Here is an 18,238-nt window from a genome sequence, read left to right as displayed (position 1 = left end):
CCCGATCTCTCCCGCCAAAAAGCACTAAGCGCGGGCTCCCCTCGCTCCTCCCCCTCCCCCCACGCGCGAGGCAGGAGCAGAGAGCAGCAGAACATGAGAGCAGCAACAGCTGGCGGCCGGGGCACGGCCCGGGGGAGCTCCGCTCCCCTCAAGGAGGTGGAAGGCTCGAAGATCAACGCCAGCAAGAATGAGGCGGAGAACTAAAAGAGAGAGAGAGAGAGAAACAGCAACAGGAGAGAAGGGGAGGAGAACTAAAAGAGAGAGAGAAACAGCAACAAGAGAGAAGGGGAGGAGAACTAAAAGAGAGAGAGAGAGTCTGAAGGTCCCTACAATAAACCAGCAGCAATGGGGAGGACAGAGGACAGAACACAGAGAACAGAGAAAACAGAGAAACAGCAACAGGAGAGAAGGGGAGGAGAACTAAAAGAGAGAGAGAGAGTCTGAAGGTCCCTACAATAAACCAGCAGCAATGGGGAGGACAGAGGACAGAACACAGAGAACAGAGAAAACAGAGAAACAGCAACAGGAGAGAAGGGGAGGAGAACTACAAGAGAGAGAGAGAGTCTGAAGGTCCCTACAACAAACCAGCAGCATCCAGAATCACTAATCGTTTTTCCTTTCTGTAAAGAAAGTGTTTGCAACTTAAAGGAAAAAAATATATAATAATAAAATAACTTAACCTGAAAAAGTGGTTATTAGCTTACTTCACTTCCTTAATAACGCAGGACCCAGGACATCGATGCTATTAAGGGGTAAGTAGGTAAAATTCTTCGGTGAAGGTATGGGTTATACCGGGGAATAACTTGGAAATATAGTTTGACCTGAATAGCACCCACCGAAGCCTGCATCGGAGTCAGGGAGTGAGAATCCCTGTTCACCATTTGGAATATTGGCCCTTTTTGGTATAGGGGGAATTCTAAGACAGAGTGGTGAATTTACAAAAACAGTGCTTGTTAGGTCAATTGGACATTCTGAATTCTCCCTCAGTGTACCGAACAGGCGTGGAATGTGGCGACTAGGGGATTTTCACAGTAACTTAATTGCAGTGTTAATGCACATCCATACATAGGAAGTTTCTTCTCCATAGCTGCTAGACTCCTCAATGACTCTCCCTCAGACTGATCTGTTCCCTGTAAGAGCACTATTCATGACGCTCTATGCTGCTCTTGCTCAAGTATTTGCTTTGTTTGGCCCCTTGTTCCGCACTGTAATCAATCATGGTTTGTCGATGTACCATTTGTCAATGTTCTCTGTTGATTATTCTTTTTGTCTACTATGTACATACTGTGTATGTTCCCTCAGCCGCAGAAAATTACTTTTCACTGTACTTTGGTACGTGACAATAAATCAAATTTTAAAAAATGTAGTGACTGTCGTAACATAGCAACGAAGCACAGCACAGTCCGACAAACAGCAATGAGACAAATGACCAGTTAATCTGCTTTAGTGATTGAGGGCGACATATGAAAATGAAAATCGCTTATTGTCACGAGTAGGCTTCAATGAAGTTACTGTGAAAAGCCCCTAGTTGCCAAATTCCAGCACCTGTTCGGGGAGGCTGGTATGGGAATTGAACCGTGCTGCTGGCCTGCCTTGGTCCGCTTTAAAAGCCAGCGATTTAGCCCAGTGTGCTAAACCTAGCCCTTTTTTTCAGTTCGGTAAATCAGAGATGAAAGGATAAAACACAACCGTTCACATTTCTGAACAACTATTGTCAAAACATTTGTTTGAAACGAATGAATGATTTGGTGCAGCCTGACGTTGTGCTCGATACAGGTGTCGTTCCCTTCAATCCCTGGCTAGCCTGTTTTCTGGAGGAAGCGCCTTCACGATGTCTCCTAGTAACCGGCTGCGCTTCACACAAACTTGTGTAAAAGACCCGCCCCCTCCGGCCCGTCATTGTCACTTACTGTTCGGCTATTGGCTGATCTGGCGGGTCGCTCGGAGAGACGCCGCGGTTGATTGGTTCCTTTCGCTGCCAATTGGAGGTTATGCACCAGCCAGCAAGTTGCTATGCGTCGATCTCCGGCTGCTGGTGGTGGGGGGTGTCGGACACGGGTTAGGCCGCTTTGTGCCACTCAGCATGAGGGCCGCCGGCCTCATCATCTGATGCGATGCTCATGTCAGTGGGCAGAATGGGCGGCCTTGGGACGAAAGCGATTTTAATCGTGGCCTCGCTGATGGTCACAGGAGTGAGTGCGAACGGTGAGTGAGCTGGCGGGTTGTCGGCTGAGTGAAGGAAGGGGGCAGCTGCCTGCGCCCACTGCCACCAACAGGGACTGGGCCGTGGCCCAGAGCAGGAGCTGTGCAGAGGCAGAGAGAGATGGAGCATTCACATCGCTCTGTGCAAAGAAGCAGGGCAGGGCCTGGCCCCTAGGCTGATTGTAGCAGCTCTCTTCATCAGTTAGAAAATTGTTGGTTCACTTCAGAGATTTGGTCCAGGCTAACACTGCAGTGCAGTATTGAGGAGGTTACTGAAGGTGTGTTGTCAGATGATAAACTGAGATGCTGTATTCTCTGTTGGGTTGGCGTAAAAAATCGCATCCCACTACTCGAAGAAGTGTAGGGGAGTTCTTCCTGGTGTCCTGGCCCGTATTGACCTTTTAACTAACGCCCTGAAACTCCCTGATCTATTGAAATGAAAATGAAAATTGCTTATTGTCACGAGTAGGCTTTAAATGAAGTTACTGTGAAAAGCCCCTAGTCGCCACATTCCGGTGCCTGTTCAGGGAGGTTGGTACGGGAATTGAATGCTGCTGGCCTGCCTTGGTCTGCTTTCAAAGCCAGTGATTTAGCCCTGTGCTAAACCAGCTATTCATTGTCCCCTTCCAATTTGTAGGACCTTGGGCACAATTTTGTCTGCCGCATTTCAATATTCCAACAAGGCTATGCTTCAAAAGTACCTTGGCTGTAAATGGGATATCTTGAGCTTGTTACAGGAACTAAAATGTATATTTTTAACTTGTAGCCCAGGTTAAACAATTATTGACTTGTTTGCATAAAGTAGACACAGTAAAACCATTGATCAACTTTGGAACAAAAAATGGTTGAACAGATAGAATAGGCCTGGATGTTTCAGGCATAATGGAGCATTGAACAGATAGAACTTGGTGTGCACTATTCCCCTGTTTTATCAATGTAATGATGTGGAGATGCTGGCGATGGACTGGGGTGAGCACAGTAAGAAGTCTTACAACACCAGGTTAAAGTCCAACAGGTTTGATTCAAACACGAGCTTTCGGTGAGGAAGGAGCTGCGCTCCGAAAGCTCGTGTTTGAATCAAACCTGTTGGACTTTAACCTGGTGTTGTAAGACTTCTTACTATCAGTGTAATGGCTAACTTACAAAAGCTCCTCTATATTTGTCAGTGTTCCTATTTTACTATTGTCATGTCTGCACGTGTAGCCAGTAGTTACTACATTTATTCTTTTTAATGGTTACATAGAACATACAGTGCAGAATGAGGCCATTCAGCCCATCGAGTCGGCACCGACCCACTTAAGCCCTCACTTCCACCCTATCCCGTAACCCAATAGCCCCATCTAACCTTTTTTTTTGGACACTAAGAGCAATTTAGCGTGGCCAATCCACCTAACCTGCATGTCTTTGGACTGTGGGAGGAAACCGGAGCACCCGAAGGAAACCCACGCAGATACGGGGAGAACGTGCAGACTCCGCACAAACCACACCCACGGGGAATCAAACCTGGGACCCTGGTGCAATGAAGCCACAGTGCTAGCCACTTGTGCTACTGTGCTGCCCACATGATAGGTCTTTCTTTACCAACACACTTGGGCTCACTATTGCTCTGGTCACAAATGGTATTCTCACAATCCTTCCATTCCTGAGACTTAGGGTTAGGATTTTTAAAAAATGTATTGGCTATTAGAAATTAAAAACAACTTGCATTTATATTATGCCCTTTATGACCCAAAGTACTTTTTAAGCCCTGAGAGGTGACACGTGATGAATCAACTCTATCCTGTGATCTTAAATCGATAAAGAAATAAAACAAAACTAAAGAGCATATGGGTCAATTGTAACACTTCCATTTCTGAGGCTCTAAGTTATTTCTAGTCCTACTACTAACATTTCTCCATTGTCAATAATGATGTCTGAGCATGGAGCAGACAGTCTCAGATTTATACTTGTTTATTAGCTAAATTTTTAGTTTTTTTGTAATTGGGTATAAATATTAACAGTAATTGTAAAATACATAGAAAACACAAAATCAAAATTTCAGGATTAATTAACAGTAAATTACAGGAAAAAGTCTGCAAAAATACAACCAATAACTTTATTTTAAGGTAATTAAGCATCCAGAACCAGAAGTGGTAGTCATGGTATTGTTGGATAAATGAAATAAATGTACAAAATTGAAAAGTATTTTCAGGAAATGTTATGTTAGCGTAGGTGCTGTCATGCCTTCTGTGACAATAGTTTGAAGCAGCACAGAAGCCTTGAAACAGGTTTTGACAATCTTTTATTGTATCTGTACAACTAGACATTGTACAGATTGAACTTTGTGAAATGTGGGGCACCAATATGATAGGAAATTGCTTATTAAATTCTAGTAAAACTATCAAAAGAACTGCTTAATTATTTGCCACTTATGTAATTTACATATTCATATTTGTGGTCTTCCCATTTTTGAAAATATGTCACAAAAGTTAAACATTGCACAATAGTTTTGGTTGCTTGCTTACAGCTCCAGCTCAAAAAGTCTTGGCATCTTAGTTTATGTCAGCATACAACATTTAATCAAAGAAACATTTTTTTTTTGAACAGCTGAAGTTCAAAGAGATGGTAGTCCGTCAAAACATCTGTCCACGGAAGAAAGTGATGTAACTTCCAATTCAGCCAGTAATGTTGAACTTGAAAGAATGGACGAGCAAACTAAAAGAAAAGTGCAGTTTCCAACTGCAGAAATTGCTGATGCTGTTCTGGGAACTGGAATTAATTCTAATCCAGAAGCAATATTGTCTCTTATTCAGAATATTAAAAATGAACACCCTGTCTTTGAAGTCAAAGATACTCCCTGTACCGACGTGAGTGGAGGGAATGGCGAATGCAGTGTACCAGAGGAGATATTTCCTTCCCTTACATATATTCGATCTGGTAGTCAGGAGGGAGAAATTCTTGGAGAGAGAGAAACTGGCATTTTGGAACCAGTGCCAGCTGAGAACCCAGCAGCAGAAGAAGCAAATGCAACTGAAACAGCCAGAGCACCAAAAGTAAACTGTGATGAAAGGAATATGACTGGTTTGGAGAACATCATTGTCCAAATTCTTAATAGCACACAGGTAAGAGAAATTTACAATTTCTATTTTATTTTGGAAAATTTGCTAATAATTCTTTCATAAAGTCTTGTGTAACTTTTGCTATTGTCATATATATACATATTTTAATTTGATTTGATTTATTGTCACATGTACCGGAGTACAGTGAAAAGTATTTTTCTGTGGCCAAGGAAACGTACATGGGAGACAAAAAAAATAATCGACTGAGTACATTGACAAATGGTACATCGACAGTGATTGGTTACAGTGCGGAACAAGGGGCCAAACAAAGCAAATACATGAGCAAGAGCAGCATAGGACGTCGTGAATAGTGTTCTTACAGGGAACAGATCAGTCTGAGAGAGAGTCATTGAGGAGTCTAGCAGCTGTGGGGAAGAAGCTATTCCGATGTTTGGATACGTGTGGGTCTTCAAACTTCTTTAACTTCTGCCTGTATAGAGTCATAGTCTACAGCACAGAAAAGACCCTTCGGCGCATCGCTGATATAGTAGTTTTTTTTAATGCTAAAATGTGGCCTTCCATTTTTTCCAGGAGAAGTCTCGAGCAATGCTCTTTTATACCCAATTTATGCCAAGCATAAAGATTGTTTTTTTAAAAAAAATTCTCTCTCTCCTGTTCAGAAACATCTGGCCCCAACTCTCAGCTCCTCCTTACTACAGTACAAATGGGAGTGGAATTCACAGACAGCTGTTACACTCTGGTGTATGATCTGTTGGAACTTTAAACTGAAATGAGAACTGGATGAAAATCCACAGGGGCAAAAATGATTAATAGTAAAATATTTCACTAATACACCGGAGCAATACTGGATGTGAGTTTGTACCTATGGTTTCGCTCATGCTGAATTTACTTTCCCATCCAGGAAAAGAAGCTACAAGCAAACTGTGATAGGCCGTAAACTGTACAGTGTCTTTATTTCTTTGATTTCAGAAATTTCTGCATAAAGATTATTTTGGAAATTGTAATCCAAAATGTCATTATTTGTGATTGTCTGCCTGGTTAGGAATTCAAAGCTGTAATTACTAGGTTACCTGACTGACAGTAAACCAGGACTTTCAAGATACTTTGGTTTATTAGCCCAGTGACTTTGAAGTTTTAGTGCCGATAGAAATAAAAGAGCAGATTTTGCGTTTCCGATTCTGACAGCCCCTCCAGCTTTGTAAGTGGTCCAGATTTGCAGCTTTTATATAAGTTCTTGCCTGAATATTGGAATGGCTCCCCGCTGATTAATTAGTGGAAGCTGGAGCTGCTGCATTAAACAATAAAAGACCTCTGTGCTGTTAATTAATCATGAGGAATCAATCTACAAATGTTTCTGATGGTTACTGTCCTTTGCATGGATTTGCTCCTAAAATTAGACGGGGAAATCTATTAAACTTGAAAGAGAAGGGGTTTTGATTATGAATTGTATTTGTGTATCACAGAGCAATGATGCATGTTTTAGCATTCAGAATGCTCAGTTAAAGTTTACGATCTAGCCCTTTTGGTCAGGAACAGGTGCAGTCTGGATGCCAAGTGGTTTCTCCTAGAGGGATAGAGCTAGGTCATCCTGTGTTTGTTACAGATGCTTTGAACCAATACTGCCAAATTCCCTGACTGCCTTCTGCTCAGAAGTTTTATGTGGGGATGGGGGAACCTGAAGAGGAGATGATGAGTTTTTATTTAAATCCGCAAATGCATTTGAGTTTTAAACACTTCAGTTACTGGCTGATGCCAAAGCACAAAGATGTAAGTAATAAATGCTTACAGATTTTCGTTATTGCAGCCATGTGCTGCACTAGCATCCTGAAAGATGTATGGACCGTAACATTTTTCTCAGGTTATTAAATCATAATTTTTGAAACAATACTGCATGTGGAGAAATCTTAAAATCAGCTCCCTTAGTTACATTTTAAACTCTGACCAAAAGAGCTTTTATGGTTATAAATCTTCAAGTTATAATATGAATTAGTAGTCTGTGTTAGTTAGTGAGTAAAGACATTGGTTGGTGTAGCACTGAGTCACATAGACTAGGAGATCCAATATTTTATCATCTTCAATCTAGTGACTTGATGCTGAAAATGCTCTGGAGATGGGTGAGGACAGAATTTGGGCTCTGCTATGATGACATCATAATGAATAGCCTCCAACTATTACTGTATGGGCTTACTTGAAGAACAGCCATTTGACTGAGCTATGAGTGAAATTACATGCTAACAGGATTCCGTGTCATTTGAAGAGGGGGGAGAAAACAGGGGAGAAGTGACTATAATTGTGACAGTTATTTTGCAGCATCAAAATCTGTTTAATGCTGTGATTTGTAGAGGTGAAAATGTGCCTGTGACCCCCACATTTCTTAGACGGTTGATCAGGCAAGGGAAAATTGGCAAATAAGTCACCAACAGCATACCTTTTCCATCTTTAGCTGCTGCTGGACGTGCCAAGGCACTGTTCCATTAGCCTCTTGGGAAAAGAATGGTGCCATTGCAAAGAGGTACTTAAAATTGTTTTTTGAAAAACGGTGGAAGAGTTGGGGAAAGAATATGGTTAAGCAGGAGATTGAAATGCCAAAACAATAGGATAAGAGCAAGACATGCCAGCATCTTCATAGTAGATTTAGTTTTCAGGGTACCTTGTAAATGAAATATTTTACACAATACTTTAGCTCATTGTTACACAATACATACTGTCATTTTTATGATTGAGCCTTTAGATGTACACATAATAGAATACTTTTTTATTTTTCTGTTTTCTTTGACCCTGGACTGAGTTAAGTAATGTTGGTATGAATGCAATATATATTTACAGGACCTGATGGAATTCCTGAATGCCAATGGCACTGATTGCTCTGTAGTCCTTTTCTACACGCCATGGTGTCGCTTCTCTGCGGACCTTGGTCCACATTTCAATGCACTGCCACGTGCTTTCCCCTCATTGCAGTTTCTGGCACTGGATGCATCTCAGCACAGCAGGTACTTAGAGCAACATTTTGGACGAAACTTTTTGGAAGCAGGATGTCACGGGGTTAGATTAAATAATCTTGCGTTTGAAATACATTGTATTGCATATGCTATCAGCCAATAAAAATTCACGATAATGTACTGACCATGATAATTTGCCAAGCTACTAAATGTTTTAAAAAACATTCTTCCAACTTTGTTATTTCAATAATTTAGTGGGAGAAAATGGACAATAAAATCGGAGTTTTGGCAGTTGGGCCATTTATGTTTGGCCATTGAGTGTGTTCAGTTAAACCACATGTTTAACTTGATTTCTGATTTCACCGTGGCTTTTGCCAGGGAATAATTATTTCGAGGTGATGTTTTGTACAAAGAGGACCATAAACAAATGATTGGAGCTGTGTGACAAACCATTGACTCCGCAGAATGATGAAGAAAGTTTGATTATCCTTGTGCTGCTGAGTTTTCACTCTTAAGTCAGATGAGGCATCAAGTGGAGGATGAGCATGTTCCCACAGGAAGAAGGGAACATTAAAGGTTGAAGTATGGGTCACTGTTTTGCACTTTCTAATGGGACCAGATGCACTATGGATAATTATCTTTGGAACAGGTTACTTGGTTCTTTGGTCCAGTTGACAGATGACATGGGAAGAATGAAAGAATATTTTAAAAGGTTTTAATATGATCGCCAGCATGACATGGTGGAGAGACTAGAACCCTGAGCAATGCTGTTGGGTGCTCATGGTAGGACTAACCATGGCGGCAAGATTGTGGGAAGTGCTAGACAAAATGTGGTCTAAAAAGTCCTCAATGGCAGAACCAGTGAATAAAGACTCTGTCCCTCGCTAATTGCAAAGGCAGAAGAAGGTTGCAGCAGCAAGATCCAGGTCCTGGTCATCATTGTTTGACGTCAATGAAATCTGACCACCAGCCTGTCAAGATTGTGTGGTTAATTTATGGAGGTCCCCACGTTAAACAGTTGTGTAAAAGGCTTCCATAGGGGTCCATTTGCCAAAACCTGTGGCAATTGTGAATTGGTCACGAGGATAGGGCTGCGAACCTTGGAGTCCCTAGTTAAGAATTTGCACACAAGCGACAGATGGAAGAAGGCTGTTCCACCCATGTTAGAACAAAGGTATTTTTGAGGAGCTGCATCTGTTACCAAGCAGTGCTCTTCATGATTCACCCTGCTCACCCTAAATGTGGATATGCCCTAAAAATAGGCTGAAACATTTTATCCTGGCCGGGGAAGAGGCCCCCCCCCACCCCCCTCCCCGGACAACCATCAACTATTGTAAATACCTTTTTCAAAGCCAATTGTGCCATATCTTTAGATAAAATCCCCTTTGTTCACAGGATCGTGTGTATTTTCTTAAAGATGACAATTTAATCTGTCAAAACTGGAAAGGATATTTTGAACAACTCTCTCCTCAACCATGAATCCACAGTGGCAGCTGATGTTCTCCAGGCTAACCACCAGTATCATGTGGTGGAATGCATGGTTCATGGTGGTGAAAAGCGCCCCATCTCGGGTCCAGTTTTCTTAAATGGCCAATGTTCCAGGACAGGACAAGGAAAACACTTCCACTCTGTAGCTCTCCTTGAGGCATGGGAACATTGACATTAATAACTGATCAGGAGCTTGCTACCATTCGTTCAAAATGGCAAGAACTTGTCCATCAAATTGCAGCACGCTTTGAGTTGCAACTTCTCATTGAGGCAAAGCAGTGGCAGAGAAGGAAATGGAAATCCTGCAATCTTTATCCCACTAGCTCTTGGGACATCTTGCCCCATGTGCCCAAAGATCTGTGGGTTGAGAATTGCACATTCAGTCACATGAAGATCTATGGTAGAAACCTGTGACCCTGCGTTGACATCATCCGCGAATCCTGGAACAGCCAACGGCTATGCAAGTTCAAATTACTTCTTAAATTAAATCATTAAACGTTGAGGGTTTATGATTAATCTGTGAGCGTGAAAATTGTTTACAATCTTGTATATTCCCAGTTATTTTATAATCTTCCAATTCCTGCAAATTTTGTGTGCTCTTTTGTGCTTTAATTTGATAGCATGGCTTCTCATCTAAGTACACTTTGAGCTTCCTGTTACAATTTTTTTTTAGCTGATGCCATGGTGACCTGAGCAATGCAATGTACCTCCTTATCATTAAGAATTCAAGAATTCTATCTGTGGCAGCTGACAGAAAATAAAGGTTTTACTTACACACTGTATAAGACATAATGTTGAATGTAACATTTTCTAAGTCAATCAAAACTTCCAACGGGTCATATTAAAATGTGAGGATTGTACTTGGTGCTAGGGGACAATGAAAGGAATGGAAATGAAAGTAAGACTATGAAAAGTAAAAATGCATATTTCTTTAGTATGCGTCTTGTAAAGTATCCAAACCATCTCTTAGAAATTTTAGACTCTCATGGAATATAACTCCAGTATGGGGTCATATCAGATTTAATATGACTTCAATAAATGCTTTTGCACTCTTTTCTTTTAAATGTTTTGACTTTTTGAATAGTTTTCATTCTCTCAAAAGTATTAAAATAGTTTTGAGAAAGAAAGCTGGTGCAAACACACTTGACAAGCTTTCTTGTGATATTGTCATGAACATAGGAATGGGAGTTGGCCATTCAGCCCCTCAAGCCTGCTCCATTATCCAAAGAGTTCCTGGCTAATCTATGGCTAACTCCATATACCCTGTCTATAGCCCATATCTCTTAATATATTTGCTTAACAAAAATGTATCGAGCTTAGATTTTTTTTAAATTAAAAATGATCTAGCTTCAACTACTTTTGTGGAAGAGAGTTCCAAAACCTCCCTTTGTGTGTAGAGGTGTTTCCCAACATCAATCTTGAATGGTCTGGCCCTAATTTTTAGACTGTGCTCCCTAGTTCTAGAATTTCCAATCAGTGGAAATAGTTGATCTTTATCTACTCTGTCTTTTCTTGTTAATATCTTGAAGACTTTTATCAGATCACCCTTTAACCTTCTAAATTCCAGAGAAAAGTGGCCTAATTTGTATAATTTCTTCTCGTACCTAAACCCCTGAAGTCCAGGTATCATTCTTGTAAACCTGCATTCAACTTGTAACAATCTTATAGCCTTCTGAAGTGTGCACTGCACCTAGAAATGTTGGCCATGAGTGAATTATGACAAAAGCAAAATGTTCTAATCTACAAAATGCATGAGTATGTTCATTTACCTAAATTAGCATGCAACCTATTTATTTGGTCTACTAACCTCAATAAATCTTTCTGCCTCAACCATAAATGGAAGAATTATTCCATTTGAGCCTTCTTTTTCATCATTAGGAATAATGATTTCTAAGTTGGAGCACTGGGATTTCACAATTTGTAGAAGCAATTTTTTGGAAGTAGAAATTCCAAGTATTGTACATTATATAATGTGATGAACACAAATTAGTATTTGTTGCCTGATGCCAGCATTTCATCATTGGATTAATTATGGGTTCTATTACTTTAAGCCTTTCTACTAGGTTTGGTACTGTAGCTGTTCCCAACATCCTCTTGTTCCAAGGGGTCAAGCCAATGGCCAGATTTAACCATACGGATAGAACGCTTTCAACGTTGAGAGCTTTCATTTTTAATCAAACTGGTTAGTAGCAATTCTCACTATTATTTGGGTATTCACTAAAAGGTATAATTTCTATTTAAAAATAGAGCTATATTTATTCTGTGAGTAAAGATAAAGATTTGGGACCAGTACAGTCTCATGAGAGGCTAATATTATGTAGTTTCTTTTGTACAGTTTCGATAGCACAAGGTACTTGAACTCAGTTCACCCGATGCTGACTCAGTGTTATATTCCGGTGTCTCTCAGAACAAAGGTTGTTCCTGCTTTACAGTATTGATTTACAATTCTTTGGGCAGTTTTGACTGCTTTAATTTTATATTTATTTGAAGGAAAAACTTTCCCCCTTTATCTCCCTCTCTTTCTCTCTCTTGCTCACTCTGTCTCTTTCTCCTTCCATCCCCCTGCCCTGTAATTACAAACTGCAGCTGAGACAGTGGATGAACCGTCTATTCTAAGACCAATATTGCCACCTCACCATCGACAACTTCATTTGAGTTAGTCATAAAATGTGATGAAAGACAGAGGCCGCAGTAGACAGCTGATTTTTCTTCCTTCCCTGTGGTGAAGGGAATTCTCAACACCTTCCCATGTGAGGCAACTAAGATTAGGAATTTAGGTGTTTGGAGATCATTGTGTTTCTTGGCGGTCAGTAGTACTCCCTGTTAATTCAGTGCACTGCTTCCTTTCTTAAACATGTTGCTATGCTAAAGTCTTGTTCCATTTATCTGTTATTGGAGTAAATAAGCCTGAAAATAGAATAATAGTTCAGAACAGGATACAGAGCTGTAGTTACAGTTTTAACATGTTCAGGTATAATCTGCCTTCCTCTGGGTGCTCCGGTTTCCTCCCACAAGTCCCGAAAGATGTGCTGTTAGGTGAATTGGACATTCTGAATTCTCCCCTACCCGAACAGGCGCTGGAATGTGGCGACTAGGGGCTTTTCTAAGTAACTTCATAGCAGTGTTAATGTAAGCCTAGTTGTGACACTAATAAAGAATCTGATCTGCTTTTCAGGCATAGAAGCAAATGGCACCGTTGAAGTGACGGAACAAGATCTAAGTGGCCCACTTCCCAGTGTTGCAGTGAGAGGCATTGACTGGCTGCTTGTCTTCTCTGTGTTTTTTGTCTGTGCTTTTTTAGTTTATGGTACAGTGCAGTCAGATGGTATCAAGTGGTTGGTCACAGGACAAGAGCATGAACACCAGGACTGAACTCATACAGAAATTGATCACAACCCACCACAAAGAGAAACTGCACTAGGCACCTGGAAGCAGTGGAAGATGTTCATAAACAAGACAGCTTTTCATCACACAATTCCTCTGTTTGTTCTACAGCATTTAAATTATGGATATAAATATTCAGTAATCAAGGCTGATTTGCCTGTTTTGAATACATATAAAGTATTTCCCAAACTATCAGATGTATCTTGTTTCTCAGTGATTGCTTCTTAATAGGTGTTGAAAGATTTGCCTATATGCATCAAACATCAGTTCCAGAATTAAGGGATTCAGACATGACTCCGGTTTAGAAGATCACCTATATCTGAGCTCATGATTAAGCAAATGTTGGAAATTAGAAATACTGAGGAATGGAAGGAGAATCCACTGTATGGTTTAACAATATTAAATAACTTGGAATTCAACTTCATGCTGGAGAATACAATTAGATCTACTGGAGCCTGAGGACCAAACTCCAAATTTAGACCAGCTAATCACTACATATTTTAAAAATGTTTTGGAGTCTATAATAGATTTCATGTTTGTCTCCTGTTGGAGAGAAATGGAAGCGGGAAAGAAAAATCTTGAGAACATTTTAGGAATGTACTTAGAATACCTTGTTTGCGCAAGGTGCCTAAAACATCCCACAGCTATACAGAAGTGGAAGAAAAATAATGGATTTTGAAGCTAAGAAGCTGATATTTGGAGAGGATGAACAAAAGGGTGGGGTTCATTTAATAGGAGAGGAAGGAGGCAAAACAGAAGGATCAATAAAGAGAATGTCAGAACTTTGCTGGCTGTAGGTATATCTGGCAGTGGTGCAAAGAAGGCCCCGCCCAGACCCCGCATAACACTGCAGCTAAGCTGCCTGCAAACACACATCTCTCTCACCCATAGCTGTTGGACCAGTCCATACACAAGTCTCTTGGCATAGAGGTAACTGGAAGCACACGTTGACTGTCCCCACCACACACCTGTGGTTCCCCTGGGACTGTGGGGGCATAGAGGAGGACACCCGCTCCCCGTGGCTGTCAAGGTGACAGTTGTCCTGAACCTTTATGCCTATGGCTCATTCCGGGGCTCGAGTGGGGATCTGTGTGGGATATTGCAAACGTCTGCGCACACGTGCATCTGCTCTGTGACGGATGCCCTTTGCATCCGGGAATCGGACTGCATTACCTTCAATCACGACTAGGCCAACCAGGATGTCTGGCCTAAAGAGATAAGTAGTAATCTTCTGGAATTGCATGCTTATCCTCGTGATGCTGGCAACACTGACTGCCTCTGCCACCTCCCTGCAGGTGCTGTTCAGGAGGGCGGGCTTGAATCTCTGCCTGACCTTGGGAAGCTGGATCTATTTGTAGCCCCTGAATTTCAGATTATATTCAAATTAAATAGCGCCCCCAACAATTGCACATGATTCCGTTCTGGCGGGAACAATTAGTCTCCCAAATGGAGAATCCAGCCCATTGTTCTCAAGTGGACAGTCTTTGTGAATGAGGGAAAGTGGATGGAAGCTCATCTCGGAATTAAACAATGCAAATGTTGTAAACATTTGGTTCAGCCTGAGAGTTGGGGTTAGGGTGTGAAATTTGTGGCAGGGGGCTAAAGATGGTGACTTTAATCTTTCCCATGTTTAGCATGAGGAAATTGTGACTCATCCAAAACTATAAGAAAATCAATTTAAAAAAAAATAATTTTTATTGAAAAATTTTGAATTTATACAACAATAACGCACCATAGTAAAATACCAAAAATAATAATATTAACAATCATGAACATTCGCCCCACCTCCATGAACAACACAGCATTTTAACAACAACGCAAATTAACACAATATAAAGTTACAGAATAGAAACTACAATAAGGAACCCCCCCCCCCCGGGGTTGCTGCTGCTATTGACCAAGCTACCTATCTTTGAGCCAGGAAGTCCAGAAAAGGCTGCCATCGTTTATAGAACCCTTGTATTGATCCTCTCAGGGCAAATTTGACCCTTTCCAATTTTATAAATCCCGCCATGTCACTGATCCAGGTCTCCACACTCGGGGGCCTTGCATCCTTAAGAAAATCAATCTTGATAGCACAGTCAGTGTTAATGGGGGAAGAATGGGAGCAACTCCAAAGTAATTCTGGATATAGGTTTCCTCATCAAGCTTACTATGAAGGAGCAACTTTGATTGCAAGTACGAAAATCTCCCAATTTTACTTTCTTTGTTATATATAGGCTAGGCCAGGATGTTTAGGATGGCAGTGTTTTTCATCCCGCCATCTGCCTCACTTGGGAGGAAATACCCCATTAGCTGCTGGACACTCTGGTCTTCAGCTATTCACACGCTGCAGTGCCGGATGCTGCAGTGGACAGGAATGGGACTGCATGCAGTCCTTGAAGCCTAAGACCCAGGAATCAAGGTGAGTAGTTTTGGAGGACTTCGGGCAGAGAGGGGATTTGGGGTGTCAGGAGAGGGGCTGGGAGGGGGAATAGAGACCCTGCAGTTGCTAGACCTGGGTGGGGGGGGGGGGGGGGGGTGGGGGGGGGGGGGGGGAGCAGGCTTCTGATTGAAGTGAACCCCCTTGGTAATTTGGACATTCTGAATTCTCCCTCTGTGCCCAAACAGGCGCCGGAATTTGGCGACTGGGGGCTTTTCACAATAACTTAATTGCACTATTAATGTGAGCCTACTTGTGACAATAAAAATTATATTCCAGCCACAGCTGGAACCAGATTATTTTGAGTTATCATACATAGAACGTAGAATTTACAATGCAAAAGGAGGCCATTCGTCCCATCGAGTCTGCACTGGCTCTTGGAAAGAGCACCCTTCTTAGACCCACATCGCCATCGACAGTGACCCAAGCCGGGAATCGTACCTGGGACCCTGGAGCTGTGAAGTAACTGTTGCTAACCACTGTGCTATCGTGAATTCCTCCCACAAACCTAAAAATTGAGGCTGGGTGGGAAATCGCTCTTATGTGCTCAATCATTTGCCAATTACGGACCTAACTGGGGCAAGCGCAGAGGCTGCACCCACCCCAGCGTTAAATTGCAGAGATGTCAGGGTGGACGGAAAGCCCATCTGAGGAATTTTATGCTCAGCAACCCTCTTCCCCTGTCTACAAACACGCCAGTGGGGAGTGTAAAGTGCGGGCCATACATAATTGGGTGTTCACTGGAAACATGTTTCTTTCTTTTTTTCTAGTGCAGAAAATGGGCTTCTGGTCATTGTTTCTGATTTTAATTTGTTGAAGATTCAGCGTCTACATTTTCTTGCAGAAAAATATGAACAAAATGTGTGCAGATGAAATATTAGTGTTCGGCCTCAACCATATACAATTGTTGAAAATGACTATTTGTTGTTTGTGCCAGAGTATCTTATTCTTTGTCATGAGGATTTTCTGTTAAATCTTTTTTAACTGGTTACATACCAACACCAATGTTATAATTTCTGATTGCAGAAGTTTTGGGTTCCAATAACCTGCGACCAGGGACTAATAACATCAGATGTTTATTAATAGTAACTGAGCAGCTCTTACATGCTGTGTTTCTGCTTGCACTCTGGGAGAACTCCTGTGCTCCTGACACATGATCTTTTTGTACCCACGTCATCCCAACATCCACTTGACCACACAGTTTACACTGATCACATTTGAGTGTTAGCCATGGCTCATCTGGTAGCACTTTAGTCTGAGTTACAAGGATCCATTCCAGGGCTTGAGCATAAAAATTAAGACTGCACTCCAGTGCACTACTGAGGTTTAGAGATACCATTTTTCAAATGCAAAATAAAACATCTTCCTGCCTGGGTGGATGTAAAAGTTAATAGAATCCATAGAATCCTTATAGAGCCATTTGGCCTATTGAGGCTTCCCCATCCCTCCAAATGAACACTACCTAGGCCCACTCCCCCACCCTATCCCCATAACCCCACTCATTGATCATGGACAATCCATCTAACCCACACACCTTTGGACTATAGGAGGAAACCAGAGCACCTGATGAAAACCCAAGCAGACATAGGGAGAACATGCAAACTCCACACAGACAGTCACCAAAGCCGGAATCGAACCCAGGTCCCTGGCGCTGTGAGGAAGAAGTGCGACCAACATTGTGGCACTGTTGCCGCCCACAAAGCCCCAGGGAAGATGTCCTGGTGTTTTGGTTAAAAGTTATCCATTTTAACAGGATTAAATGAAACATATTCTCTGGTCATTATCACATTGCTGTTGTGTGCAAATTAGCAGCTGCATTCCCTACACCAAAACAGTGACTATTCCTCAAAAGTACTCATCATTCAATAGGAGAAATATGGGAGGGGAAGCAGTAACTTTTTAATAATTTTATATAAGTGCAAAGTATGTATTGGTATTATGAGACTTATGTTGGTTATTTCTGCCGCAAGTAATAATTTCTCCATCTACGTTATTGCAAATCATTAAACCATGAGTGCACTCCTCCCCAAAAGAATTGATAGGATTTTATGGTGCAAAGGGAGACTATTCAGCTCATCCTGTCTCCTCCACATTTGGTCCTAACCCCTTATTCTTCTCAATAATACCTTTTTAATTTTGGAATTTAAAAAGAAAATATTCACTTCCACAAATGTCATCAATAGCCATTCTGTTATTGTCGATTGTCGTAAAAACCCATCTGTTCACTAATGCCTTTCAGGGAAGGAAATCTGTCACCTTACCTGGTCTGGCCTACACGTGACTCCAGATCCACAGCAATGTGGATGACTCTTAAATGCCCTCAGGGGATGGGCAATAAATGCCGGCCCAGTCAGCGACGCCCACATCCCATGAACAATTTTTTGAAAAATCCTCTGGTTTAAAATAAGAAAACAATTCTAATCCTTTCCCTTTGTTCTCTTGGTGAAGGACTTAAAATATGCCCCCCTAAGTTATTAACTCACTTCACCTATCCTTAATTGTAGTGAAGGCCTTCCGAAGATTTAATCTTTAACAATTAGGTTTGACAACATTTTGCTTTGTGCCAAAACCCACAACAAAATGAAGACTTTGCCATTATTGCTGTTGAGGGACCTCAAATAGCTTGATTATCTCAAATATACTGCATGTTTGATGAGAACAAATGTTCAATTAAACTCCAAAATCTGTCCCACGTAGTCTGAAGTTCCTTCAATCACGACTTAAGACTTTCCTGCCGAAGAAAT

The 18,238-nt window shown here is 41.5% G+C and overlaps 1 protein-coding gene across 2 annotated transcripts; it reads left to right on the top strand.

The window, feature by feature from the left end:
• Positions 1 to 1,987: 1,987 nt before the first annotated feature.
• Positions 1,988 to 13,267, top strand: txndc15 (thioredoxin domain containing 15). 2 transcript variants are annotated; one of them, XM_038795852.1, is made up of 5 exons: positions 1,988 to 2,205; positions 4,789 to 5,303; positions 8,088 to 8,251; positions 11,740 to 11,870; positions 12,864 to 13,267. In XM_038795852.1, exons 1-5 carry the CDS (start codon positions 2,115 to 2,117, stop codon positions 13,058 to 13,060), a joined length of 1,098 nt encoding a protein of 365 aa, XP_038651780.1. In that variant the 5' UTR covers positions 1,988 to 2,114; the 3' UTR covers positions 13,061 to 13,267. The 2 variants fall into 2 exon arrangements, with proteins under 2 accessions (XP_038651780.1, XP_038651781.1); XM_038795853.1 differs by lacking the exon at positions 1,988 to 2,205 and adding an exon at positions 2,274 to 2,480.
• Positions 13,268 to 18,238: the final 4,971 nt, after the last annotated feature.

The sequence above is a fragment of the Scyliorhinus canicula genome, chromosome 4, assembly GCF_902713615.1.
Source record: "Scyliorhinus canicula chromosome 4, sScyCan1.1, whole genome shotgun sequence".
NCBI classification, from domain to species: domain Eukaryota; kingdom Metazoa; phylum Chordata; class Chondrichthyes; order Carcharhiniformes; family Scyliorhinidae; genus Scyliorhinus; species Scyliorhinus canicula.
The sequence above is the reverse complement of the archived record's forward strand: the minus strand, read 5'-3'. Positions and strand labels throughout refer to the sequence as shown.

Bases quoted from the DNA above. Each gene is read 5' to 3' on its own strand.
- txndc15 (XM_038795852.1), top strand. From the start codon at position 2,115: ATGCTCATGTCAGTGGGCAGAATGGGCGGCCTTGGGACGAAAGCGATT. The intron at 5,304-8,087 runs GTAAGAGAAATT...ATATATTTACAG, and splicing joins AAATTCTTAATAGCACACAG to GACCTGATGGAATTCCTGAA. The intron at 8,252-11,739 runs GTACTTAGAGCA...TATTACTTTAAG, and splicing joins GATGCATCTCAGCACAGCAG to CCTTTCTACTAGGTTTGGTA.